Genomic DNA, 27,397 nt, shown 5'->3' on the forward strand with positions numbered 1-27,397 from the left:
CCTGGCTCTTCGTTAGTGCTGCTTTACTACTTCATCTCCTTGTGTGGTTTAATTACCCAGGTAGACAGAAGTCCTTCCGTTAACTCAAGCGGAAGAAGAATACTTCAGATGTTCAAACGTTTCTCAGAATTCTAAAATTTCTCCTTTGTCTTTCACATCTTCCTTCTGGAAGCTTTCACTCATGGGTGTTCATCTTGTCTAAATCTACCTTTGAAATCCGCTGACTTCTTTTCATAAAACGAGGTCAGACCTCACTTGGTACTTAGGTTATCTTAGAAAAACGTCAATAAAATGGCTAACGTTAGACAAAGTTTGTGATTGATGCTAAACTGATGAGGTCCCTTCGGCTTCCGTTTTCAAATGTGGGATCATATTGTACCGATCTCATGACGCTGCCGTATTAATCGAGGGTGGCGGGGCTGAAGTTCTTTGGAACCACTGCTTCATTCAATCTGAAGGCAAGGCTGCCTGGGTGTTACTCATTCCCTGTACTATTATCATGACAAATACTGCTGTCCTTTTATTATGCAAACAAAGGATCTAATGCAATGAAACCTAGTTAGACCTGCTTCTACTTACATTCTCCTACCTTCCTAGTTTATCCTGAAAAGGATATTGCTGGGCAGCTTGGTTATTTTTTTTTTTTTTCCATTAGACTCCTAGGGATATTTTTGGATCATCACTTCTGAGGAAGACTTATGGAAAATGTTGCTGTGCACTCCCAGGAGAAATCAGTGTTAGCATCTGGCCCTACAGAGCTCTCTGGGGTCCTTGAGGCCGTATCTCTATTATACTTAAACAGTGCCTAGCGTAGTGTCTCGCCTGATGTAGGACCCAGATTCCATTCCTGTAACGTTATTTGTGTCTGTGCCACGCACTCCCATAAATGTTTTCGCAGTTTTGCTGTGTTGTTTTTTTTTTTTTTGCTGTACGCGGGCCTCTCACTGTTGTGGCCTCTCCCGCTGCGGAGCACAGGCTCCGGACGCGCAGGCTCAGCGGCCATGGCTCACGGGCCCAGCCGCTCCGCGGCACGTGGGATCCTCCCGGACCGGGGCACGAACCCGTGCCCCCTGCATCGGCAGGTGGACTCCCAACCACTGCGCCACCAGGGAAGCCCGACTTTTGCTGTGTTTAATGATCAATCAGTTCTTGTTTAATTGGATTCATAAAACTATATGAAGTCCATTCTGATATTTTGGCCCGATTCCGGATATCAGATTCTCTTAGCATGTGGGGAGGAGGGGAAGTGTTCCTGTTTTTCCACATCAAGATGCCCGGTGACCCCGGTCTCCTTTTTCCTTTAGTACTCAGCTTCCCTCGGTACCATCCTTGGTTCTTGGAATCTTGCCTCACCACCACTGCCATTCCCTGGGTCCCTGCTCTAAGATGCTGGAGAAAGGAGGCAAGAGGAGGGTAGGTGGTAAGGGAAGAAAGGATGAGCTCTGTTCTCAGTCAGTGTCTCCTCTGTGGACGTATCTCTTAGGAAGTTGCATAGCTCTTAGGAAGTTAAAACCTAAACTCCCCGTCTATGGTCTGGGTCTCTCTGGAAGGTTATGGGTCAACCCAGGAATATGTGAGCAAAGACTGGCCTGGGAGGTGAGTCAGGATCCAGCGAAGGCAATCAACACAGAATCCTCTGCATGTGGCAGCCTCCGGGCCAGTGGACAAGATGTTCCTGCGGGTCTAGCAGGTTACTAACTGGAGCGTCAAGTGCTTCGATGACTCAAGTACTTGGTGTCCGATTTCTTAACAAAATCATTCATAGGGTGTACCTCTGGTTTATTTTAAACACGAGAATATGGCTGTCTTGTCCTCAAGGGAGGTGCTGTGAATTTTTGTCCCTTGCATGAAAAGTGCTATCACAATATAATCATAGTTATATGGGATCACCAAGGGCTTCTTAAGTTACTCTCACTCCCTGCGTGATGACATCTCGTCTCCTTGCTTCAGTCGCCGGGGTCTTCTGAGTGTCCGTCTGCAGTCCAGAGCTTCTCTAGACTCATATATCCAACTCTATACTTGCCAGTCCTGCTGGATGTCATAAACCTAAATTTATCGTATCCAAAATTGGACTCTTTTAAAAAGTTTTTCGATTGCTTTTATTTTCTCCAGCTTTATTGAGGTATAATTGACAAATAGCATTGTGAGATAAAGTGTACAACGTGATCGTGATGTTTGATATACATGGTGAAAGAGTTTCCCCTCATCAGGTTAATTAACACATCCATCACTTCACGTATTTATCTTTTTTTTTTTTTTGGCGGGGGGTGGGAACATTAGAGTTCTACTTTCTTAGCAAATTTCAATCCAAAATTAAAGTCCAGCTTGTCTCCCCAAACAGGTTTCACCACCATCTTCCCTTCTCAGTTGATGGCGACTCTGTTTTTATTTCGGTGGCTCAGGGCAAAAACCTTGTAGTCATTCTTGACGTGGCTCTTTTTCACACACGCAAATGCAATCCGTCAGGAGCTCCTGTTGTTTCTATTGTTTAAAGTATACCTAAAATCTGCCTCATATCACCGCCTCTGCTGACGCCCTGGTCTCAGTCCCCATCACCTCACCTCCTCCTACAGTCTGGTCTCAACACAGCAGCCACGAGTCAATTGCTTGCCATTCTTATGCAGTGCGTTCCCATTTCACTCAGAACACCCCAAATCCCGAGATGGCTTTCCAGTTACTACAGCTGTAGAACTACTTACCCCCACAACTTAATGACTTACAACCATTTATTATGTGCACAGATTCTGTGAGGCAGGGGTTTCGACAGAGAGCAGCAGGGATGGCTTGTTTCCCTTCCATGATGTCCGGGTCCCTCAGACTGAAAGGCCCAAATCATCTGAAAGCTCGCTCACTCACACGTCTGCACACACACACACACACACACACACACACACACACACACACTCTGCATATCTGAGCATGCCCCTAGCACTGGGTCTTACCTTGTACCTTCTTCAGGATTTTATATGTGAAGAAATTTTTTGTTTGTTTGTTTGTTTTTTGGCGGTAAGCGGGCCTCTCACTGTTGTGGCCTCTCCCGTTGCGGAGCACAGGCTCCAGACGCGCAGGCTCAGCTCCAGATGCGCAGGCTCAGCCGCTCCGTGGCATGTGGGATCCTCCCAGACCGGGGCACGAACCTGTGTCCCCTGCATTGGCAGGCGGACTCTCAACCACTGCGCCACCATGGAAGCCCAAGAAATTTTTATATAGATGTTTTTCCTTTTTTTTTTCCAAAACACTTTATACTTTTAAAAAAGCAATTCCTGGTGGCGTGTGCTCCCAACACTGCCTCCCACCTGTCCCCAGCCGCGTGCTGGGGCTTCTGGGTCCACAGCCCCGCCCGGGGTCTAGTGGAGGCCCAGCAGCAGCCATGGCAGGGTTGACTCTGCTGGGAGCGGCACGGAGCCAGCCACCCTCTTCCTACCCTGCCTCCCAGTAACTACTCCCTGCCCGGGGGCACCCACTCCCTGGGACTCTGGACGGAGGGACAGATGGACGGAGGGAGCTGTCCCCAGGACCCCACCTCCTTCTCTGAGGGGATGCAGGGCATGGATCTGCAGGACCTTCCCCTTGCAGCTGGCGTTTCTCTCCTGCTCTGTGAGCCTGCTTAATGGGTCTTACCTTGTACCTTCTTCAGGATTTTATATGTGAAGAAATTTTTATATAGATGTTTTTCCTTTTTTTTTTCCAAAACACTTTATACTTTTAAAAAAGCAATTCCTGGTGGCGTGTGCTCCCAACACTGCCTCCCACCTGTCCCCAGCCGCGTGCTGGGGCTTCTGGGTCCACAGCCCCGCCCGGGGTCTAGTGGAGGCCCAGCAGCAGCCATGGCAGGGTTGACTCTGCTGGGAGCGGCACGGAGCCAGCCACCCTCTTCCTACCCTGCCTCCCAGTAACTACTCCCTGCCCGGGGGCACCCACTCCCTGGGACTCTGGACGGAGGGACAGATGGACGGAGGGAGCTGTCCCCAGGACCCCACCTCCTTATCTGAGGGGATGCAGGGCATGGATCTGCAGGACCTTCCCCTTGCAGCTGGCGTTTCTCTCCTGCTCTGTGAGCCTGCTTAACTGAATAAAATGTTGCGGCCAAAAAAAAAAATGTGGGCTGTAGGCTGAGCCCTTTGCCCCGGCGGCCGGGAGCCAGAACAGCTCCGCACGGCCTCTCGTGTGGCTTGGGCTTCCCCACGGCATGGCGGCTGGGTTCCCAGGAGGAGGAGCCAGGCAGGAGCTGGACCCTAGCCTCAGAAGTTAAACAGCATCCTTCCTGCCACGCGCAGCTGGGGGAACAGTCCTAGCCTGTTCAGGTTCAAGGGGAGGGAAATAGGTTTCCCTGTTTGATGGACAGTGGCCAAGTTCTGGAAGAGCATATGGAGCCAGCAATATTACTGTGGCCGTGTTTGGAAATAGAGTCTGCTGCAGTGGCCTGCGTGATTGGACCTGAGCTGTTGCTCTGCCCTCATCGCTTCTCCCCAGGGAACGTTCTGCTCTGGCCACATGTTGGTGAGACACTCAGGCAGACTCCTGCCCTGGCTGGCCCTTCTGCGTCTCCGCCCTTCCCGGCGTGCTGCTTACGTGCTCTCCCCGCCGTCTCCATGCTTTTACTCAATGTCACCTTCTCAACGAAGCCTACCCTGACCACTCTGATCCCCTTCTCTTGATGTACGATACTTATAACCCCCCTAGTAGTCTATGGAACTTTCTGTTTCCTCTTTATTACCTGCCCCTCCAGAACGAAGCACTACGTAGGCAGGCATCTTTACTGATCCTGCTTATTGGTTTATACCCAGGGCTTAGAACAGTGTGTGCCACATAAGTGCACGTAGGATGTGAACCAGAGCATGTCTGGTTGGGATATTCTGAGTTTGCAGTACTTATTCCAGGTGAACCAGTGAGATCTCTGCTCTGAAGGACCACATCACCGTGACTAAATCCCCACGCTGGCACACGACCTGACTCATAGTAGGAGCTGACAACACTTACTTAACTGATTTATTTGGAGAAAAAACTTAGCACACCTTAACTTGTAGCTTAGGCAAGCACAGATCAACAAGAGATCAACTTTAACAGTTCCTTTCACTGTATGTATCTCTGTTTTAACTATCATCAACGAATTACCCAGAACTTTTGTTGTCATTTCCATCTAAATATTTGGTTTCTTTTCTTTTCTTTTTTTTTTTAACAAAGAGAAAAGTACTAGATTTATTCAAGTATTCTGTCAACATTTGTTGAGAAACTAGTACAAACAAATGCTATTCAAAGTACTGGAGATACAGCATTGACTAAGACCGACAGCATCCCAGTTCTTACGGAGCTTACCTTGTAGTGGGAATAAATAGGCAATAACAAGCATATAAACAAAGAAAAAAAACAGGTAGTGGTAAATGTTCTGATGAAAACAAAACAGGGTGGTCTGAGAGTGTGGATTAAGAGTAGCTTAATTATTCTTGAAAATTAATTGCAATGCCTTATTAAATAACTTCATGTGACTCCAACTGAAGCAGAATAATTAGTTGAATCCTAGCCTTTTAGTAACAGTCTTACTGATGCATTGATAAGGCGTGTTTTCCCCCATCGGAAAGGTCATCAATTTGGCTTTTATATTCTTAGAGCAGTACTTCCCAAAATGAGATCAATGAAGTACTATAGTTCCTGGGAATATTTGGTTTCTTGATGAAGAATTTCAAGGTACTTTTTCCAGTTTCCAATACAGCCCCTGTCCCTCACCCCACGCATACATGTTGACCAAGGTGGGGTCCTGAGTGTCCCCCAGGTGGACACTCAGGGCTGAGAGCCAGGCAGCATGCTTTCCATGTACCCCAACTTTTGGGTGTTTATGAGCCCTTCAACACAAATTACCTTTGAGAATGAAGGTTGGAATAAAAAGAATGGTAAATATCACAATGGCCGTAATACCGGTGAGGACAGAAAGGGAACAACATCAACAGGTTACCGCCACCATCCTCCAGAGGCATCTCTGCCGGCTGCTCTTCTGGGGCTGGAAGTCACATCTCGTTCGGGGATCACCTGCAGACCAAGGCACTTTCACCCCTCAGAGGAGGAGGAAACAGAGGGTGTCAGAGCTTGTCCCAAAGGTACCAGATCTCTTCTACATTAGCAAAGTGCCTCTTTGACCCATTGGGCCATAAGAGTCATCTATTCCTTCAGTGTTTGGTGGTTATGAGGCACTGAGTTTACCTCTAGTAGAAGCTGATCTCACAGCTTTGGGAGCTGAGTAGTTGATGTCAGCTCACTGGCTGCATCCGGTTCCTGTTTGTTTTTCAACGGAAGGGTCTGTAATCTTCAGCTACCATTGGTGAGGTTCTCTGGTTAAACCACAGGATGGGGTGTTCTTCTCTCTCTCACTCTTTCCCAAACTCCCAAACTCCCAAGCCTTTGGCTACCAGGTGGGAAAGGTGAGGGACACAGAGCACAACGGGATCCACGCCAGACACCGGTTAAGCTGCCTTTGAAAGCACGTAGTGGAAGGCATCATACCCTCGATCCCCGGCTCCGACTCCGGCAGTGCCTGGAGGCCTCAGACCCCTTCCAACGCATCCCTCCAGGCAAGCCGTCCAACGGATTCGAGTGTTTTCCAAACATAGGATGTTATCATTACTAGCGGCTCAACTGTGATCCTTCGGGTTTGGGCTTTTGGTTGAGCAGTTCTGGGTTTTGTTCAATCTCTGACTCCAGTTGCATCAATTTTGGATTTCTGTTTTGCAGAAACCAGTGTGAAGGTGAATACTGTGAAGTACATGGAAATGCTTGAGGATAAACTGCACAGGTAGGGATGGTAACTTCTTCATTACAGACTCCATGGCACGTCTGGATTCTTTATTATATCAGAATTTGGTGAAAGCAAAGAAAAAGGCTAGCCAATTTCTACAATAAATTAACAAAGAAAAACACAAAAAAGGAGTCCTTTGAATCCTGTAACAGAAGAAGCAGGTGCCATACAGACATCTCCCAGAGCTTTTCTCTTTTTATAAAAAGTAAGTAGATTAAGATGTTGAAAAGCGTCCGGGGAGATCACAAGATTGTTTTCATGTTTCCTAAGAAGAAGAAGAATTTTCCTTGGTACGTTAAATTCCGAATTCATGCCTTGGTCTGTCTTTCTCTTCTTTGAAATGTCTGAAGTGGATGTCATGGGTTTTGACCCAGCTTATCTACGTTTTAGAACAATATAAGAATGCACATCTTAGATTCTGTTTTGAATCCTGAATCAAAACAAGTGTGAAAACTTCTTGTGCCTTTTTTTTTAGAACCCAATTAGGAATTCAGGTTTGAGACACATTAGGGATGCTGCATCGTGTCAAGGTGTTTCTGGTTTTTGTGGATGTGTACTCGTGAAAATAAATCCCAGCCACCAGGATCTGTTCCTAATTAAGGAAAGTAGGAAAAGGTACTATGTGCTTTGCTCCCTGGGACGCGTTTAGCTCTATGGAAACTGTTTTGCTACTACTTTGGCAATTGTTAAATAACTCTTTAAACAGGCTATGCCTTAAACCTTTGTCTGCCAGGGTAATGCCATCGGCTAAAATACCGCTTCTCCCTTAAGAGATGTTAAGAGGAGCTGCCTAGCTGAGCTCTGCTCTACAGGGCAGGTGAGGTGCTGCAGGGTTGATTCTAATGCTTGGAAAGCAAGTTCTTCCAACCACTGACTGGTATTGCCCTGAGCCCTGTGCCCTAGATGTGGGGAGGAACCTCAATGAAGGTGGCCTGTAGCAGGTATGGGGTGAGAGGGCTTGCAGGTAAGAGGCATCCTCTAAGGAAATGTCTCTCCTCCTTAGAAAGTAGGGCACTCAGCTGGGTCAGGTGCACTGCCCTGAGTCTGGTGTCCTCCTCTACTGCGTGTTCTGCCGGGGCAGGTTTCTGCACATCCCTCTTGATCTTAACTCTGCTTACCATTTTTTAGCCGTAAGCATCCCACACGCCCTGAGTTCTGTTAGGTGAGTGGGTGGTAAGTTGGAGCTGTGAGACGTGGGTATAGGTAGAGAAGTGCCCCTTTAAATAGCAGCTCTATCACTTATCAGCTACCTAACCTCAGGTAAGCATTCACCTTCAATTTCTTTATCTGTAAAACAGAAGGGTGGGTACCTACCTTCCAGGTGTGCGCCTTTTATTATCCACTGTATATAAAGCACCCTCATAGTCAGCTGTCAGCAAACCTTCGTCCCCTTCACCTCCTGCTGCTTCTGATCTTTGCTGTCCTGATCGTCAGAGCTGGCTGAACAGTCATGCCCAGAACTCATCCTTTTCCCTCCAAGCCAGGCCCCTGTGCTATGTATGCAGTCCAGGGAATGCCCCCCCACCCCTCCACCTGTTGAGGCCCCCCCACCTGGTGCCTGTGTGGAACCAGGCCTCAGGTTCACTGCGCTTTCCCTCATCGCCCCCTTGGAGTCAGTCTGTAGTCCTGCCACTTGGGTCCCTGCAAGCATCCTCCAGCCCACCTGCGTTCACCACGCTAGGGCGGGTCTGTCTTCTCTCACGGAATGACTGTGAGGGCTGCTTTCTCCATCTTTCTCTGTACAGTGTTGCCCTTTCCATTCCACTCTCCAGGCGATCTCCAGTGAGCCTCTTAAAGTGCAAACCTGGTCGTTGTGCATCCCCGTCACCTGAGGGATAAAGCCTAAATGTCGCACTGCAGCTCATGCGTTCTCCCACGTGGCCTCTGTGGGTCCTTCGGAATCAACCATCACCACCCGTCACTGCCCTACCCCAGTCCTCCTGATTCTCGTATGTTTCTCAATGCCACTGCGGCTTTTTTCGAGAGAGAAACTCATTTAGAAGGGAAAATGGTCAAGGGATTATTGTTCTGGGAAGTATTAGGTTGAACCATGTGAAATTACTGATATCAGACCATTTCGACCCAGCAAGATGGCACTCTTACAGTGCAACCCAATATTTAGCGATCTGGAGTGATCTTCAGTAGGTCCGATGCTACGGCCTGAGACGGGCCAGTGTCCTTCCCCACGGCGCGCTGGCCCGTGCATGGATGTGCGGGCTTTCACCTCTCCTTTGGCATGTGCCCCTGGGGGCCTCTCCCAGCTCAGCCCTGACCAGCCCTCCATGTGTCTAAGCCTCGTGCATCCTTCAAGTTTTAGACGTCTCCTCTTTGAAGCCTTCCATGACTCCCCAGGACTGAGTCATGTGCTTGCACTGAATTATTCTTCTTGCTTTCAAAGTGCTTCACGTCAGGTGTGGGAGATTATGTCCGTCTTGTTCAGGATGTATCCTCAGTGATTTGATAGGTCTGAACAGTGTAGGTGACAAACAATATTTGCTGAATGAATGATTGAATAGATGACTGAATGAATGCAGCCAATCTGTAGACAGCCCGGTCTCATTTCCATCACCTCTCCAGCCAATGTGGTTGCGTGACTCACGTACGTTCGTTACTTGGGATCCGTCAACAGTCTCCGGGGACCAGGATGGTGGCTGGCCCATCCTCCAGGCTACTTCCTGAGGGCTCTTTCCATTGCTGTTTCAAGCTGTGAGGAGGTCTGGCTCAGATTTGTTTGAACTGCTGTGCTGGAACCACCCAAACAGAGAGGAGATAAGGCAGCAGGCTCTGTAACCCCTGGGCCATGGGCAGAAGGGCAGACAGAGGCTGGGAACTGCTGCACCCTGAGGTGCGCGCAGGGGGGTTATTGCTGCCTTGGAGCGGGAGGCCAGCCTGGAGGCGGCGGAAGTGTGGTGAGTGTCGGGCTCTCCTTCCTGGGACAGAACTGCCCTCCCCAGCAGGCCTGAGGCGTGATGGTGGCGCGATGCTGCCTCAGTCATGTTTCTTTTCAAGAGGATCAACATCTTAAAACACAAAACCGGTTCTTAGCCCTTGGTGGTTGGCATCATGGTGGCTGCTCAATGCATATTGCAAGATGTTGACGAAAGCAAGGTGATAGATGCCGATGAAAATCTTTGTTATTTATTTGCACTGTCTGGAGCATCTCTGGGTTTAGAAGGAGAGTTGCTGAGAACTGAATAAAATGCTTGTTTCCTGTTAGAAAGTTGTTGAGGACACACTTGATCATCAGTGCCACAGAGGCGGAAGTGTGGTGAGTGTCGGGCTCTCCTTCCTGGGACAGAACTGCCCTCCCCAGTAGGCCTGAGGCGTGATGGTGGCGCGATGCTGCCTCAGTCATGTTTCTTTTCAAGAGGACCAACATCTTAAAACACAAAACCAGTTCTTAGCCCTTGGTGGTTGGCATCATGGTGGCTGCTCATTGCATATTGCAAGATGTTGACGAAAGCAAGGTGATAGATGCTGATGAAAATCTTTATTTATTTGCACTGTCTGGAGCATCTCTGGGTTTAGAAGGAGAGTTGCTGAGAACTGAATAAAATGCTTGTTTCCCGTTAGAAAGTTGTTGAGGACACACTTGATCATCAGTGCCACAGTGAGCTTTAGATCTGGCCAGTCGTGATTTTGGAGACAAATCTAAATGACAACAATATCTTTGTTGAGGCCTGGAGACTCAAGTACTGAGACAAACCGGGGTGGGTTCAATGTCTCCCTCTCTATCAAAAAAGTCAAATGAATTAGAAATTAGGAAGTAACTGATGCTATCAGCAGCTCAGAAGGACCTCCTGCACGGTACGGAACAAAAAAGTGGGCAGATATTAAATAGGGGCTTCTAGTATATAGTAAACAAAGAGTTGCCTTTTAATAATCTGAGTTATATAAAAAAGGAAATTTCCCTCTAAGTTTGAATGTTCGTCAAAACATTAAAAAGGTTTTTATAAAACCTGATTTTTAAAACCATGATTTTATTTGCTATCAAACAATGTAAAGGCTGCCAAATATTTGATGGACTTAAAAGTATCTCAATTATGTTATTTTATGTACTCAGGGTATCTATTCAGTCAAGTATAATTGTAAATAGATCAATAGTAAAATCGTTATTTGTAAATTACACCCATAAACTATTTCTTATACAGGAGAATAAATATAGACATATATGCACCTATGCATGTATACATCCACTTCCACATATATAAACACACAAACTTGCAATTGAAAAATAAACATTTCACAGTTACTCTATTTATTTTGAAAATTCCCCTTTTTAAAATTAATTTTTGTTGGAGTAGAGCTGCTTTACCATGTTGTGTTAGTTTCTGCTGTACGGCAAAGTGAATCAGCTATACGTATACATATAACCCCTCTTTCTCAGGTTTCCTTCCCATTTAGGTCACCACAGAGCACTGAGTAGAGTTCCCTGTGCTATAACAGCAGGTTTCATTAGTTGTCTATTTTATACATACTATCAATAGTGCATATGTGTCGATCCCAGTGGAAAATTCCCCTTCAGTAACAAGGCATTGAATGGAAGTTCATGGATCGGGAGGAGGTGACATTCTCTCCTTTACATCCAGCCTTACGATCAGGGAGTGACTTAGAGGCTGGGGAGAAGCTGGCTTATTATCTCTGTATCAGTGAGGGGCAGAGAAGCAACAGACCTCTGGCAAATACACCTTCTTCTCAAGAAGAAGATGAACCGATGGAAAAAATAACCCACGTTTTAAGTTAGATGCATGTACGTTGCTTCTCCTCGTTTCTACAAAGGAGTCAGGATTTGTGGATGTGTTTCCCACCTGTTTCAGGGATGTCCCGCCTTCCCCTTATCTACAGCCCCTTATCTACAGCCAGATAGCCAGAGAGCCAGGAGGGTGGCTGCAGTCAGTTACAGGGTTACAGGGTCGTGATCATTCCACAGACCCACTCCCTCACTGCTTTCCTTGCCATTCCCACCGCTGCTACCTTTGACTTGAGTCAGTAAAGCATCTTACAGCCTCCCTCCTTCTGGGCTCACACCGTTTCAGTGCACTGTTCCGCCGCAGCCAGGATGACTTCGTTACCGTCCTGCTTACAATCCTTCTAGGCTCCTTTGCATCCACCATAAACTCCACGGTCCTCATCAGGCCCCCAGGCTCCCCGTGAAGGGGCTCCAGCCTACTGCCACCTGGTCTCTGGGGTCCCCACCCTCACTGGGTGCCCGGTGCCCCAGACTAGCCTGTGCTTTCAGTTCCTTAATTCACGCCCCCAGCAGCTCCTCTGGGGAGCCCTCCCCTTCCCAGCTCCTGGGTACACGCTCACCTCACGGCTCAGCACCGTATCTTCTCTACAAAGCCCCTCTGGCTTCCTCCTGCCTCCTTCTTGGTTCTCACAGTAGGAGCCACTGACAACACAGTCTGTTGCACTGACTTCTGTCTGCTTCTGTTGGACTGCGAGATCCTTGAGGATGCTCACTTGCTCTGTGTTCCAAGTGGCTGGCATGCTGTCTGGCACAATTTCAATAAAATTATATTTAATGCAAGAATGAATGGATAGGGCTTCCCTGGTGGCGCAGTGGTTGAGAGTCCGCCTGCCGATGCAGGGGACGCGGGTTCGTGCCCCGGTCCGGGAGGATCCCACATGCCGCGGAGCGGCTGGGCCCGTGAGCCGTGGCCGCTGAGCCTGCGCGTCTGGAGCCTGTGCTCCGCAACGGGAGAGGCCACAACAGTGAGAGGCCCGCGTACCGCAAAAAAAAAAAAAAAAGAATGAATGGATAAATAGCCATTGTATCTTGAAATGTTATTTTCAGCTGTTTGATTCAAAAAGTCAAGGCAGCCTAAGAAGATGTAATGCTCCAGAAATCCATTTGTCTTGACATCAGATCTTAGTGGGATATAATAGAAAAGGGAAATAAATCTACTCTTAAAGAGCTTTCTCCACTTCTTCTTACCCCCGAGGTTTATTGTTTCTGGAGGTAGTACTTAAGCATGATATTTTGGCCCTGCTCATTTTTCCTTACAGCTGAACCTTGCTTGAATTTCTGTTTTTTTCAATTATTATTATTTTTTGGTTATATTTGTTCACTTGTTTTATTTTTTAGATTCCACATAAAAGTGAAAACGTATGGTATTTATCTTTCTCTGTCTGACTTAAATCACTAAGCATAATACCCCCCAGGTCTATACATTTTGCAAACGGCAGAATTGCATTCTTTTTTATGGCTGAGTAATATTCCGTTGTATATAGAAGATGTGGTATTTCTTTTCTCAAGTATTCGTATTCTCTGGTAGCCATTTTTCTCAAAGAGGCAAAGGGAATATTCAAAAGTCTTGTAGATGGGTTACACTCTTTACTGATCCTATGTTATATCTTGTATCTAACCATTGTACCGGAGAAATTTATTACTGTCTAATGGCCAGCTCACATCTCTGGCTCGTGGGCACCAAGCCCTCCACCCTACGGCTCCATTTAAACTCACAGAGTCTCTTGTATGCATGACTGATGGGAAAATTTCTCTTTTTTTCCCTAGCATTTTTTCTAAGGTTAAACATAAAAACTGCCACAAACTATAAGCACAGTTTAGTGGATTATAGGTGATCTCTGTTTCTTTGTGCTCTTCAGTATTTCAAGCGAGTTTTTTTTTTGTTAAAGTCTGTTCTGACTATAGAAATAGAGACTTTCTCAGAGGTCTTCTTAGCTTTAGAGGAAACTATTAAAAACTCATTGGTCTCACCTGAAATTTACTTAGAGACATATATTTTTCTAAAGGTGATTTTGTTCTTTTTTTTTTTTTTTAATTAATGTTTAGTTTCTCATTATCTTGCAGTTTCAATATGGACAGCCTGCCAGGAAATGGTAGCTCAGGGGACTCACTGCTCAGGGACCAGCGGGGTGGGGTGTAAGCAGGGAGGGAGAGCCGTGGTGGCTGCTGCCTGGGCACCATCACCTTCCCAGCTGGTCTGTCTGGACGGCTTTGCCTTCAGCCCAGAAGCCAGCGAGGCCTGAGAGGCACACAGCTTCCTGGAGTTGAGAGTACTTGTTGGGCCGTGCTGTCCTGACCTTCTCTCTAAGTTGGCACAGTGTACCATATGGACGACCTCAAGAGACTAAGGCACTGTTTCTCTGCCCAGAGGACGTGCCGTCTAGAGTGGGAGCAGTGCTGCCCAGAGTGTGCCTCAGAGGTCAAGGTCTGTCCCCTCACCGAAGGCACCTGGAGCCGGTCAGTCACGGCTAAAAGCAAGTGTTGATGACCAACTGCCCACGATCTCAGGAAGATGGGAATTAGGGCTGAAGATGGGGTCCCTGGAACACTTGTTTCCAAGGCAGCTGCCTACGAGGCGGTCCGCTAGGATGTGGGAAGAACATTTTAGAATTTGTTTTACTTTTTCATTTCACTCATTTAAGGTTTGTCCTTGAACCTGTTTTATATGTGTATAGTAGTACATGCATACAATTTGTGAAACAAAACTCAGAGTGCGTGGTTGTAATTTTCTCACCGATGAGACAGTGCTGACATTAACACTCGCTTATCTTCCGATTACTGAATCAGATGTCACGTTCAGCGTGTGACCAACCTATGCAGCAGCCGTCTTTGTCTTCACGTCCACAAAGGAAAAAAAGGAGTTAATTGTCTAACAGAAGAGTTGGCACTCATGCACAAAGAAGATGAAAGAGGCAGGGACATGAAGAGGAAACGGGCAGAGTTACAAAAGGCACGGGGGAGAGGGAATTTACAGTGTGGAGCTATTGGTAACTTCAGGCCAGAATTCACGAGCCTTGTTCGGGTGTGTGGCCCTTAAAAGCATAACAGCTGAAAGCCCGGGAGGCTGCTTCTCCCAGGAGTACATTCCAGACTTGACCGAGCTGTGCTTCCCGGCAGCCTGGAGGCTGCTCACCAGCACCCCAACAGGAGTTTAACAATGACTAGAATTCTTTGGGATCCCATATAGAATGTTCTTTATTCTGAATTATGCAAGGCGATTTCGACGTTTCGGTGCACCTGGAACAATCCATTTTCAACCCACATTGACCTTATTTCGAAAGCTGCCGGGGGAAGTGACTATAAGACATGGAGGCCAGGAGATAAGCCACCAGGCGCGGGCAGACACCTGCTTCTGTTTTTCGCAATTTTATTGTATTGTTTTGCTGCTGACCCAGGCGTCCCTTCTCCCCTCTTAGGAGGCACGAGTCAGACACGTTAGTACCTCCCCAGACCCCGCTGCTTCTCTGGGAGCCCAGGGCCTCGCTCACCCCGTCTTCACAGCCTCAGCCCCATTTTTTCTTCCTCTGCGTCTCAGAAAGGCAGATTCTCAGCTTCTTTCTTTTCCTTCCTCTGTTTGGCGTGACCCTCCTGCGTTCGCCTCTATTCTCAGCTGGGAGCTATTTGTATTTGTGCCAGCTCTCTGTCTCTCTCTCTCTCTCTGTCTCTCTCTGTGTCTCTCTATCGCTCTGTGTCTCTCTGTCTCTCTATCTCTCTCTGTCTCTCTGTCTCTATCTCTGTCTTTCTGTCTCTCTATCTCTGTCTTTCTGTCTCTATCTCTGTCTTTGTGTCTATCTCTCTCTTTCTGTCTTTCGGTCTCTCTATCTCTCTCTGTCTCTGTCTCTCTCATTAGCAGAAGGAGACGTTTAGGATGCAGAGGCTGGAAGTACATCACCCCTTTTCATCCCCTCCCGATAAGCCGTCTCTCTACTGGGTTGACTCCTGTCTGTCCTTTCAGACTCTGTTGAGGAGGTATAGCCCACAGGGACTTCTCTGTCCTCTGGCTCCTGTCCTGTCTCCCGTCTGCTTCTCGCCTGCCCTTTGATCGCACTGTCTTGGGACATGAATTTTCCTTTTATGTCCCTGTTCTGCCTTCTTACCTCAATTGCCCACTCAGGGCTCAGTCCTTCCACCCAGGAGGTACTGTGGCTTCATGCATTGCTGGTCTTTTGCCGCAAGTCCACATTTCCTTCTAAAACTGGATAAACTGACCATGTACACGAAAGCCTTTGTGAAAATATTCGTTGTTAGATTTGCCCACTTTTGAATGTTGAAGCAATTTGGCTATACTGTCTAATTTTCCAGGGGAAACAAGGATCTAAAATACCATACTATTTTGAAATTCAAACTGATAAGAAATCTTAAAGCAGTTAATTCTACAAAGGTCTACATAACCATTCATTTAACGTGTAACCATTGATTGTTCACATTTCATTTTTAATCTTATTTCATCTTATAACAGAAAATCCTTCAGTATACTTAAAATAATAATGGTTACACGTATAAAAATACATACTTACAGAAAAATAATACATAAAATACAAGAAGATGGCGTGAATTTAGAAAGTAGGAAAAAAAGAAGGAAAAACAAGGGTAGGGAACATATTGGTCACATTTGTATAGGGATTAGAGTCACCACCACAGCCGTTTACTATTCTAGACATTAAGTATGACTGATATGTATATAAAACTAAGTAATGTTTGAAAAAGTTTATGTGAATGGTAGAATTTATAATAAACTTTGGAGGTCTGCATTTGTGCTACCGTTCACTGCAATACTTTCCATTCTCTAAGAACTCTAGTAATGAATTTTTACTCAGAAATAACTTTTTCCCCTGAGATGTTCAGTTAATGATGAGTATAGTTTCCGGAACACTTCAGTCCATTTAGAGAAGCCTACGTGTAGTTTTTCAGAAAGAGAGAGTCGAGCTCTTGCCTCTAGAACCCCTGCAACTGCGCCAACTAGGCAAGTCTTTGCTTCAGGGCAAGAAAAGAAGCTGTCGCCTGCTGATTCCCACCCGGCCTTTATGTCCGGTCCACAAAGAGGGCTTGGAGTCCGCTGTTGCTTTCCAGGGATGCTGTGCAGCAGGGCCCAGACAGGGGAATTAAGATGAAGGGTCTCCCTCCTCCTAAGTTTTTAGCATTAAAAAAAAACAACCCTCAAACAAACAAATAATCTCTTTCCTGATGAATGTGGAGAACCTGAGACATTTAGATAAAGTGCAGGCTCTGGAATCAAGTTGTCTGGATTCATGTGTGACCAATTAAAATAGACCAATAACAGAGCAAGAATAAAGAATGTTTCCCGTATACAAAAAGAACTTAATAAATGCTAGCTATTATTACCTTAGTAGCAGCTATGGCACCATGAAAATGATGAAATCAAAATATCTACATTTCAAAAAATCCTTATTTTATAAAACCAGAAGAGAATCTCTTACGCTCCTGGTGAAAGTATGGGGAGAGAAGAGATGTTTGCTTGGAGCTTATAGCCTCCACTGAAGGGCTGCGAAAACTGGTTGATTATTTAAGCTCTTAGCTTTTTCCTCTGCCTGCCCTTTGGCCAGCTGTTAGCACCTCCTGCAGAGGCTGGAAAGGGAGAGGGGTGAGGAAATTGAGTTCTTGTGAATGGCTGAGGGTTAGAGCCTCCCACGTTTTTGTGACCAAAGGGCTAGGATCCTTCCAACAGTCTTCTGCCTTTAGAAGCAACCTGGCTGGTTTGGGGGGTGTTTGAGACCAAGAAAGTTCTGGGCTCCAGGCTCCAGAGCTCAGGTGCTGGGAGGAATTTATCATCTCTTCTGCGATTCATGGAGCTTCAAAGCCCTTCATCTTGACCGTCACTGGAGCTCAGGGAGAGAGAGAGAGCATTTTGGGGAGAAAGTAACTCCAATATATTTGCTTCTCTCCCTCTGCTATTTTCCTTTGAGAGAGTAAAAATGTTGCTCTAGAGAAGAGGGTGGCAGAAGGAAAGAAGAGGAAGGATTAGTCAGAAACCCTTTGGGTTTGTCTGGTGAGGGGCTTCAGAGAGGGGAGAGGTCTTCCCGATCTGTGATGGGAAGAATTCAGGTAGCATGAGCCATGTGGCTGGCACAGGAGAAGACAGATATTTTAGGAAAAATTTAAAGTATTTATTTATTTATTTTAAAATTGAAACATAGTTGATTTACAATGTGTTAGTTTCAGGTGTATAGCAAATTGATTCAGTTTTATATATATATATATATATATATGTATATATATATATATATATTCATTTTCAGATTCTTTTCCATTATATATTATTACAAGATACTGACTATAGTTCCCTGTGCTGTACAGTAGGTCCTTATTGGTTATCTATTTTATATATAGTAGTGTGTATCTGTTAATCCCAAGTTCCTGATTTATCCCTCCCCCACTTTCCCCTTTGGTAACTATATGTTTGTTTTCTATGTCTGTTAGTCTATTTCTGTTTTGTAAATAAGTTCATTTGTATCCTTTTTTTTTAGATTCCACATATAAGTGATACCATATGATATTTGTGTTTCTCTGTCTGACTTACTTCACTTAGCATGATAATCTATAGGTCCATCCATGTTGCTACAAATGGCATTATTTCATTCTTTTTGATAGCTGAGTCATATTCCATTGTATATATGTACCACATCTCCTTTATCCACTCATCTGTCGATGGGCATTTAGGTTGCTTCCATGTCTTGGCTATTGTAAATAGTGCTGCTATGAACGTAGGGGTGTAGGTACCTTTTTGAATTATAATTTTGTCCAGATATTTGCCCAGGAGTGGGATTGCTGGGTCATATGGTAACTCTGTTTTGCTGGGTCATATGGTAACTCTAGTAAGGAACCTCCATGCTGTTCTCCATAGTGACTGTACCAATTTACATTCCCACAACAGTGTAGGAGGGCTCCCTTTTCTCCACACCCTCTCCAGCATTTATTATTTGTAGACTTTCTGGCCGGTGAGAGGTGACACCTCACTGCAGTTTTGATTTGCGTTTCTCCAGTAATTTGTGGTACTGAGCATCTCTTTATGTGCCTGTTGGCCATCTGTGTGTGAGAAGACAGATTTTTGACTGCAGCATCAGAACTAAAAGCGTGGACCAAAGGTCTAGGTCATCTGGCATCATTTTCTGTCACTGATATTTCAACCCTTCGTTGGTCGTGGGGCTCCTCTGAAAAGATGGCCTGAAAAATCAAAAAGATGGCCGTGATTTTGTCTAATAGCCAATAGGAGATTGACTATTAAAACAGAAGGCTCTGCTAACAGACTCCCCTGTGGTTTGTCCAGTTCCTCCCAAAGCGTGTGTTTTAAAGCAACGATATGATCATTCTGCCCAGTGAGATCAATTAAGAAATCAACCAATATTTAAGGAGGCCTGAGGCCTGGCAAGATGCCCAGTGATTCCTCTTTCTTTACTCTGTTTGGTTTAGGTCGTGGAAAGCCATTCCACTGCAATTACTATGTAAACCTGAACTTGAGGAGGCCGTCGAGGGGACGTTCTGTCCACTGTGCTCTGGGGGCCCGTGTGCCCTTGTCCCCCAGATATGCCAGTGTGCTTCACGATGTGCCTGTTTCAAGGGGCCCGTCACATTCTTAAAAAGGCGATTATGACTAATCAAGACGGAATGTCCAAGCTAAGATGATTTATTTTTTTTATTATTATTATTTTTTTGCGTTACGCGGGCCTCTCACTGTTGTGGCCTCTCCCGTTGCGGAGCACAGGCTCCGGACGCGCAGGCTCAGCGGCCATGGCTCACGGGCCGAGCCGCTCCGCGGCACGTGGGATCCTCCCGGACCGGGGCACGAACCCGCGTCCCCTACATCGGCAGGCGGACTCTCAACCACTGCGCCACCAGGGAAGCCCTAAGATGATTTTTACAAGCTCAAGAGAAACCATATAGCTTGAGTGTTTTTGATGCATTTTGGCAGGGAGTTGAGAAATCTTAAAGAAAAATTAATTGCTGTATCAATGGAAACCCCAGCAGGTAGATATCCAATTTGTCATTAATTAAAATGAGAAGACGTTTAACGATTTAAGGAAGCGTTGTCAAGATTGTGTGATAGTTTAATTTGCTAACATGGGATGAACCTGTTAGCTTCAGACGCATGATTAATAGAAGTAGAGCTCCTCCTGGAATTTCTCCGATGCTCACTTTCAGTGTGCAGTCATTTTTAAGACTCTGCTCAGTGCTCTCAGCTCACGTAAAGTGAGGTGACGGGTCTGCAGCATCCTTGGCAAATGTAGGTTAGACGAAATATTACACACAACATTGTCTGCGACTCATTTTTGCTCCTTTTCTCCTCCTCACTCCCCAACCCCGCATCCCTCCCTCCTAGCACCCTGAGTCGTACAACAGCTGTGCAAACATTAGCTGCAAAGCGGCAAGCACTGAGCTGCAGACGCTCTCTGTGCTGTGCTGTGTCCCCTTCTATCAGGGAGCTCACTCCAGGGTGGGTTCTAAATCCCTGATCACAGACACCTCAGGGAGGAGAGCAGTTTTTTCCTTCTGTGGCTGCTAATGTAAAGATGCCATTTCTTGAGCTGGAAGAATTTTCTGTGATTGCATTCTATGCTAAGCCTCAAAAGATAACTTTGTAGCTCTCATTCATCACCCAACAGGGCCTTTTAGGGGTGCTTCTTTTTTGTTTTTTAAATTTTATCGAAGTATGGGTGATTTACAATGTTGTGTTAATTTCTGCTGTACAGCAAAGTGATTCAGTTATACGTATATATTCTTTTTCATATTCTTTTCCATTATGGTTTATCACAGGGTATTGAATATAGTTCCCTGTGCTCTACAGTAGGACCTTGTTGTTTATCCATCTTATATATAATAGTTTGCATTTGCAAACCCCAACCTCCCCATCCTTCCCTCCCCCAGCCTCTCCTCCCCCTTGGCAACCACAAGTCTGTTCTCAATGTCTGTGAGTCTGTTTCTGTTTCGTAGATACGTTCATTTGTGTCATATTTTAGATTCCACATATAAGTGATATCATATGATATTTGTCTTTCTCTTTCTGATTTACTTCGCTTAGTATGATAATCCCTAGTTGCATCCATGTTGCTGCAAATGGCATTATTTCCTTCTTTTTAATGGCTGAGTAATATTCCATTGTATGTATGTACCACGTCTTTATCCATTCATCTGTCGATGGACATTTAGGGTGCTTCCATGTCTTGGCTGTTGTGAATAGTGTTGCAATGAATATTGGGGTGCGTGTGTCTTTTCTCACAGATACATTTTAGGGGATTGTGATAATTAGGATTGAGACTGACTGGAGACATTCTTCAAATGTTTGTAGGAATGACATGCAATGCTGATACATATCAGTAGCTGATCCTTATTAAGAGATATTGTATGCAGGTAATCCACGAAACACTTTAAATGGATTATTTCACTGAAGCCTCCCAACCAGCCAGTGAGCTTCAGGCTCTGTTATTATCTGAATATGTAAGGGGGCTGAGGCTGGCAGAGATCAAGCACCTTCCCTCAGGTGCCCCAGGGACTACTCTGTGAGTGTGTTGTCTGTCTGTCTCAAACTGCCTCAGCGCCTCGTTCTCCAAGACTAACGTTACCACAACGTTCTGGAGTTGAGTGTGGGACAGAGGTATGAAACTTGAAAACTGTGTCTTAAGAATGAACTTTTTGATTTAAATTCCCTTAGTAAGACGTTATTTTAAAAAATCCAAATTATTGTGGAAATTTTCAAACACGTGCAAAACTAGAGAACTTATAACGAACCCCCATGTGCACATCTCACCAATTCAACAATTTTCAGTACATGGCTGAACTGATTTCAGCTGTACTCCCCTCCACTTCCCCACTGTACTAGTTTCCTATCACTGCTGAAACAGAGAGCCGTGAACAACTTGAAACAATACAGATCTACTGTCTTCCAGTTCTGGAGTCCAGAGGTCTGATGTGGGTCTCACTGGGCTGCAGTCAAGGTGTTGGCAGGGCTGCTTCCTTCTGGAGGCTCCAGGGCGGGATCTGCTTCATTAGCTTCTTCAGCTGCTAGTGGCCAGCTGTAACCCTTGGCTCGTGGCCTCTTTCTCCATCTTCAGAGCACATCACTCCAGTCTCTGCTTCTGCATCACCTTCTCCTCTGACTCTGACCCTTCTCCCTCCCTCTCACAAGGACCATTGGATGACGTCATTGGGTTGACCAGAAAATCCAGGGTAATCTCCCCATCCCCTAATCCTGAACTTAATTGTGTCTGTAAAGTCCCCTTTGCCATATAAGGTAACATTCATGGGTCCTGAAGATTAAGGCATGGACATCTTTGGGGAGCCGTTATTCAGCCTACCACATCCACCCTGCCCCCCACGGGAATATTTTGAAGTGAATCTCGTTTTATTTAACCCATGAATATGTCAACACATATCTTCAAAAAGATAAAGACTTAAAAAAAATAACCGTCATACCATTATCACACCTAAAAACATTAACAAGACTTTCTTCATATCATCAGCTATCCAATTTTCCCAAATTGTCTCCTAATTTTATGTTGACACGTGGCTTATTCACGTCAAGAAATGTGTCAGGGCTCTTTAACCTACGGGTTCCTACTCCTTTTACTTCACTTTCTTGTTGTTGAATTAACCAGTATTTTTGTCCTACAGAGTTTGGCTACTTGTGTCCTTGTGCTCATCGACATGTTTCTTTTTCCCACGTATTTCCTATAAACTGGTAGTTAGATCTATAGGTTTGATTACACTGAGGTCTGATTTTATTGTCACAGTTCTTCACTGATAGCGTTGTTACTTTCTACATAAGGAAGCCAATATTATCTGTTCTTTCTCTCCTGTGGTGTTGAGATTGGTTGTTGGGTTCAAGACTGGGAGCCCTGCCCTCTTTGTATCAGATTTTCCGTCAGATTTTTATACCTAAATTGGTGATTATTGACTAGACTTATTATTTCATTAGTGGATTGTGAAATAGCAATATTCTAATTCCATCACAGTCATCATTTCTTTACATAAAATTCTTCTATAGGAAAAGAAACTTCTTCAGGTTATTTCAAAGAGGGTCTGTGGGTTTGTGAAACCGGGAGCTCTTAATGCTACCACCAAAGATTAATATTCTCCATAGGATGTCACAGGCACTCAGTAGTGCTGCTTTCCTGAAGAGATGAAACATACAGACACTCAGTTTCACTCATAATAATCCATGATTCGTGATGTGAGAAAGTAAGTAAATGTCTCAGAGTTTAAAAACAAAGTTTCCTTCAACATCTATTTAATTGTCCTGAGTGTTATGATCTACAAAAGAAAGAAATGTTTGATTCTTTGTCTTTATGCACCTGTCTCAGAATAATAATTGGTTTTCTAGAATCCTCTAAAGGTGAACAGAAAGAGTGTGTGTGTGTGCGTGTAGCATGAAGTCATGGATTTTTAACATGTTTGCAATGTTTCAATTCTTTGCAGAAAGTGTTCTTTTTCAAATTTTCCCATCTTTGGCGGAGATCCCTTTCAAACTGGCCCCTGAATCTTTTAACATCAACCTAAACGCTTCCTTGTTTTCTGATTGAACAAGATGTTTCAGGCTCATCTTGCACATTTCATGGCCCAGATCTAGAATCAGCATTTTCTGCAAGGAGCTCTTTTTATTTTTAGTAGGAAATGATACTTAGAGACCACAGACTGGGCCCTGGGGGGGCTCACAGCTAGTGGATTATCGTTATTTTTGAACTTTTCGGTAGACAGAGCTAGGATTTTTTTTTCAGACAAATTATATCACAGATTCACACTGTTATTTCCAGTTCAAATTCAGGGTTACATAGTTTTACTTCTTTGATTTTATACGGGTATTTCTTTTCTCTTACGCTGAAAAATTTTATTCCTTATATCGTTAAAAGAATTCTATACCTATCTGTATATTTATCTATCTCTATTATGAAAGATATTTGATTACATGTATGTAGTATATCTGACTATATATACATGTGTATATATATTATATTATATTTGGTATATCCATTTTGTGTATGGTTTCAGGATAATAATACCGACATTTTTATTAATAATATGGTAACTGAAAACAACCTAAGACTTCTTTGCAGTTCTTTTTGTTCTTAGGATATATCCCACCAGGGATGCACACTTAAATTACAGAGGTTTAAAGTCACGTTAATTAACTGCCCTGGGTGTAGTTCAACCATCAACTCAATGCATAGTTAGCTCAATGCACAGTAGGCTCACCTCTATTATTTTGCCTTTTATTTTAGTGGTTGCTTCTTTTTTTTTTAACATCTTTATTGGGGTATAATTGCTTTACAATGGTGTGTTAGTTTCTGCTTTATAACAAAGTGAGTGGTTGCTTCTTTTAGCGACACAAACAAGTATATAACACAAACTTTATGGTTCAGAGTTAAATGTACAAAACAAGGTGCAATCAGAAAAGTATAGCTGTCTTTCCCTCTCTTCAGCCTTTTCCTGACTTTCTCCTACAGGAAACCGTTTTAATTCAATTTTGCTTTATCCTTCCACTGCTTTTTAACGACATAGCCATATATATTTATATCCTCTCTTAGACAAAAGGTGCAGTACTACACACGCTGCTCTACACCTGCCAAGATGACTTGTGAATGTAAAATTTCCTGAGGATAGGAAATAGAACCCACGTATTGTAGTGTTAAGCCCAGCGGTCCATTTAATCAGAAAGGGGTCAAGCCCTAAAGAGCTGGGAGCCAGAATCCTCTTTAGATTTCAACTTTGCAGAGCTCTGTTTGCGACCCATTCTGTGCTGACATTTTTATTTTCTTCCTCGTACTTAGCTTGTACCACCCCCAAGATCTCCCAGGACTCACAACAGTTATAATTAATTGCAAATACTGATTCTGGAAATACCATTTTTTTTTTAACCAGGTGGCTTGTCAAAAATATTTTTCTATGTTACTACATGACAATTCTAACCACGGTTTTAATAGTAATTAACATTCAATAAGTACACATATTACAATTTGCTTAACCGTATTTCATTGAAGGGCATTTTGTTGTTTTCCACCTGTTTTTGTTATATGGCAAATTTAAAAATTAATTTCTCTTTGCTCAAGAGCCTTGAATTATTGAACTGATGGAACTGACACCATTACCTAACAGGCACCTGTGTTCTTTCCTCGGATCCTTGTTTCCAGGGGTGGAAGTGTGCGGAAAGATGTAGCTCTTCCCAAAGAAAGTCTTTTTTCTTAACACTTTCGAAAGAAGGAAAATACAAAACATACACAGAATGAAAATAGACAGGAGGAGGACCTTTAAACAGAACAAAAACCTTTGTGAAAAATTCTCACTTCTGTTTTTTTTCCAAAGAAAACTTTTTATACGAGGTACATGCAAAGTGTGTCATATTAGATTGAATATGTGAATGATGATAAAGACTGTGACTTGGGTCAGATGAGTCTCTTAGAGCCTCCTAGGGGGACAGGATCTTAGACTACCCCAAGGCAGGTTCTCCAGGTCCGAGAACTCACGTCGATCCTCAACCAGGAGGCTCTCAGTTGTTCATCATTCATCCCTCCCCACTACTTGTTCAATACCTTACCTGAAGCCTCAGAGAACTAAGGAGCTTACGCGTTTCTTTTGATAAAATGAGGAAAAGACAGCATAGGTTTATATTAAAAAGTTTCAGATGTTTTCTGGAGTAGAGGACGTGAGAGAAGGAGATTATCAAGTGATCCCATGGTTGCCAACGTAGGGCGGAGAGTTTGAGCTGCTCCCTTCCAGAATCTCAGTGGGGAGAGCCCCTGTGAGTGGGCTCCGGGACGGGGGTGGCCTGGCTTATTCATGGGGCCAGGGAGAACCAGTGTGAACAGGCAGAAGGGTTGCTGTGCCTAGATGGGCAGTGCAGCACAGAGCCAGCATAGGGGGGCCTTAGAAGGGAGACAAATAACGTTTAGGCTGGATCAAACAAGTAACGACTGGTCTGTAAAGAAGAGGGGAAGGGCTCAACGAAAAGCAGTGTTTTAGAAAAACTAGTTGTCAGCGCTATTCAGAATAGATTGAAAAAGAGAAGGAAGTTGGAATTAGAGAGGCCAGTAAAGAGGCGATGCAGCTAATAGAGTCCTGAGTACGGACTTCATGTATGCAGGACTGATGTATGGAGAATGATGAAATTACGGGAGAAGAGAGAGTAGAAGGAAGGACAAATTTAAAGAAAATAATCTATGAGTGTGGGAAGTAACAGACAGCGGTGCTTCCAGGATTTGAGGCAGCAGTGACTGGGAGAACGGGTGATAGAAGCAATTCATTAGATCGGGAGCCTTATGGCTGGGAACCAGTTCCTCCTTTTTTTTTTTTTTTTTTTAACCTTTCTTATTCTCCCTTCTCATCTTTTTAATACAACTCTCTATCAAGTGCTTTCATATCTGACAACTGTTCCCTGGGGCTCTAGTAGTAAACAATACAAGCACAGTCTTTGCTGTCACAGAACTTGCATTTAATTAGGGAAGGAGGCGGAAGAAAGAATAAGATGATTCATGCAGTGGTGAGTGCTGTGAAGAAAGTGAAACAGGCCCATGTGCTGGATGGTGACTGAGGTTTGTAGGGCCTGGGTTGGAAAACTGCAGGTTGCAAAGTCTGGAAAGTGACTCAGAGGAACCAGCCATGTGAAGGCTTGGTGGCATTTCAGGACATTCTGGAAAATGAAAAAAATATCTTAAGACAAGAACCGACTTGGAGAGCATGAAACAAAAAGAAGCCTGAGGGTACCGGATGGTGTGTGTTCCAGTCAGGGTCTAATCCGGAGACAGAACCCAAACAAGTAACTTGAACACAGATAGCATAATACAAATAATTATTCATTACAACAAACGATTGGTGTAATGGAGGATCCACCAGGAAGAAGTAAAGAGAACTTAGCCACCACCGGCAGGGCTAAGATCGGGAACCCCCTGCCCCCAGGCTAAGATGCAGACCTCCTTAAAGAGGGCAGGACGATGCTGTCCGGAGTGCCGAGTCCCGCACCAGTGCACCTGCCGGCAGGCGTCTACCTGGAGCTTTCTGGGACCCACCTTCCAGGGTTCCACATAGAGCCCTGATCCCGGAGGGCCTTGTAATGCAGGTGATGGTGGTGATGACAGTAGAAGTATTGGTAGTTGTGCCCATCACGTCCAGGCATTGTTCTTAGCGCTTTATGTATTTTAACTCATTTTATCTTCACAATCCAGTGAGGCAGATGCTGTCATTATGCCCGCTTTACAGACGGGGTGACTGAGGCATAGAGAGGTGAAGTCACTTGCCCACAGTCACATGCTCGTGAGGGGCGGGGCCAGGATTCACACCTGAGCAGCCTGACCCCGAGTCTGCCTGACAGACTCATGTCAGTCATTACTGATCTTTGAACGAACAGATAAATCTGTCAGGAGAGATAAGTACTTAAAAGAACTCTGCAGTCAACCCTTCTGTGATTAAACCAGCCACCTCTATTTTATATATTGTATAAATGCTGTCATTTTAATTACTTTTAAAGTAAGTTACACATGTACCAGGGCACATAGAACAGGATGTGCGGGGAAGGTGAAGAAATTGGGTGACGTGATTACAATACTAGAAAATAGCATTTTGAGTGTGGTTTGATGGATCGGGGGCTCCTTGAGCATAACAAAACCAGAGAAAAGGGGGAAAGTGCAAAATGACTGTTATGGGTGTGAAGAAATGTCACTCAGAAGATCTTGACAATGTTTCTCTCATCACTGTTGGGTGGGGAGGGGACAGAGCCATGGTCCCCGTGGATGGGCTCGTGGGATGGGAATGTGTAGCATTCACGGTGCACCCGACACCGGGCTGGGTGGGCAGGGAAGGGAGACCTGCCCTTGGGGAGCTCACTGTCTTGTGGCTGAGACACGGCTGCTTCTTGAGGTCTA

General features: G+C 44.8%; 1 protein-coding gene and 1 non-coding gene across 4 annotated transcripts in view; both read left to right on the forward strand.

Annotated features, from left to right (window-relative positions):
- DISC1 (DISC1 scaffold protein) overlaps positions 1–27,397 on the forward strand; it is a 344,403-nt gene that overhangs the window by 268,592 nt on the left and 48,414 nt on the right. For 2 of the 3 annotated variants that reach the window (XM_024765624.1, XM_024765626.1), the window contains exon 10: positions 6,724–6,784. The exons of the other annotated variant lie outside the window; for it this stretch is intronic. In XM_024765624.1, the coding sequence (XP_024621392.1) occupies positions 6,724–6,784 (61 nt within the window). The remainder of the gene's footprint in view (positions 1–6,723; positions 6,785–27,397) is intronic. 3 annotated transcript variants of the gene reach the window in all.
- Positions 22,550–22,676, forward strand: LOC112413627 (small nucleolar RNA SNORA25). Its single transcript, XR_003006016.1, has one exon. It is a non-coding gene; the product is annotated as a small nucleolar RNA SNORA25 (small nucleolar RNA).

This window comes from Neophocaena asiaeorientalis, unplaced genomic scaffold (genome assembly GCF_003031525.2).
Source record: "Neophocaena asiaeorientalis asiaeorientalis breed wild unplaced genomic scaffold, Neophocaena_asiaeorientalis_V1.1 scaffold369, whole genome shotgun sequence".
Lineage (NCBI taxonomy): Eukaryota > Metazoa > Chordata > Mammalia > Artiodactyla > Phocoenidae > Neophocaena > Neophocaena asiaeorientalis.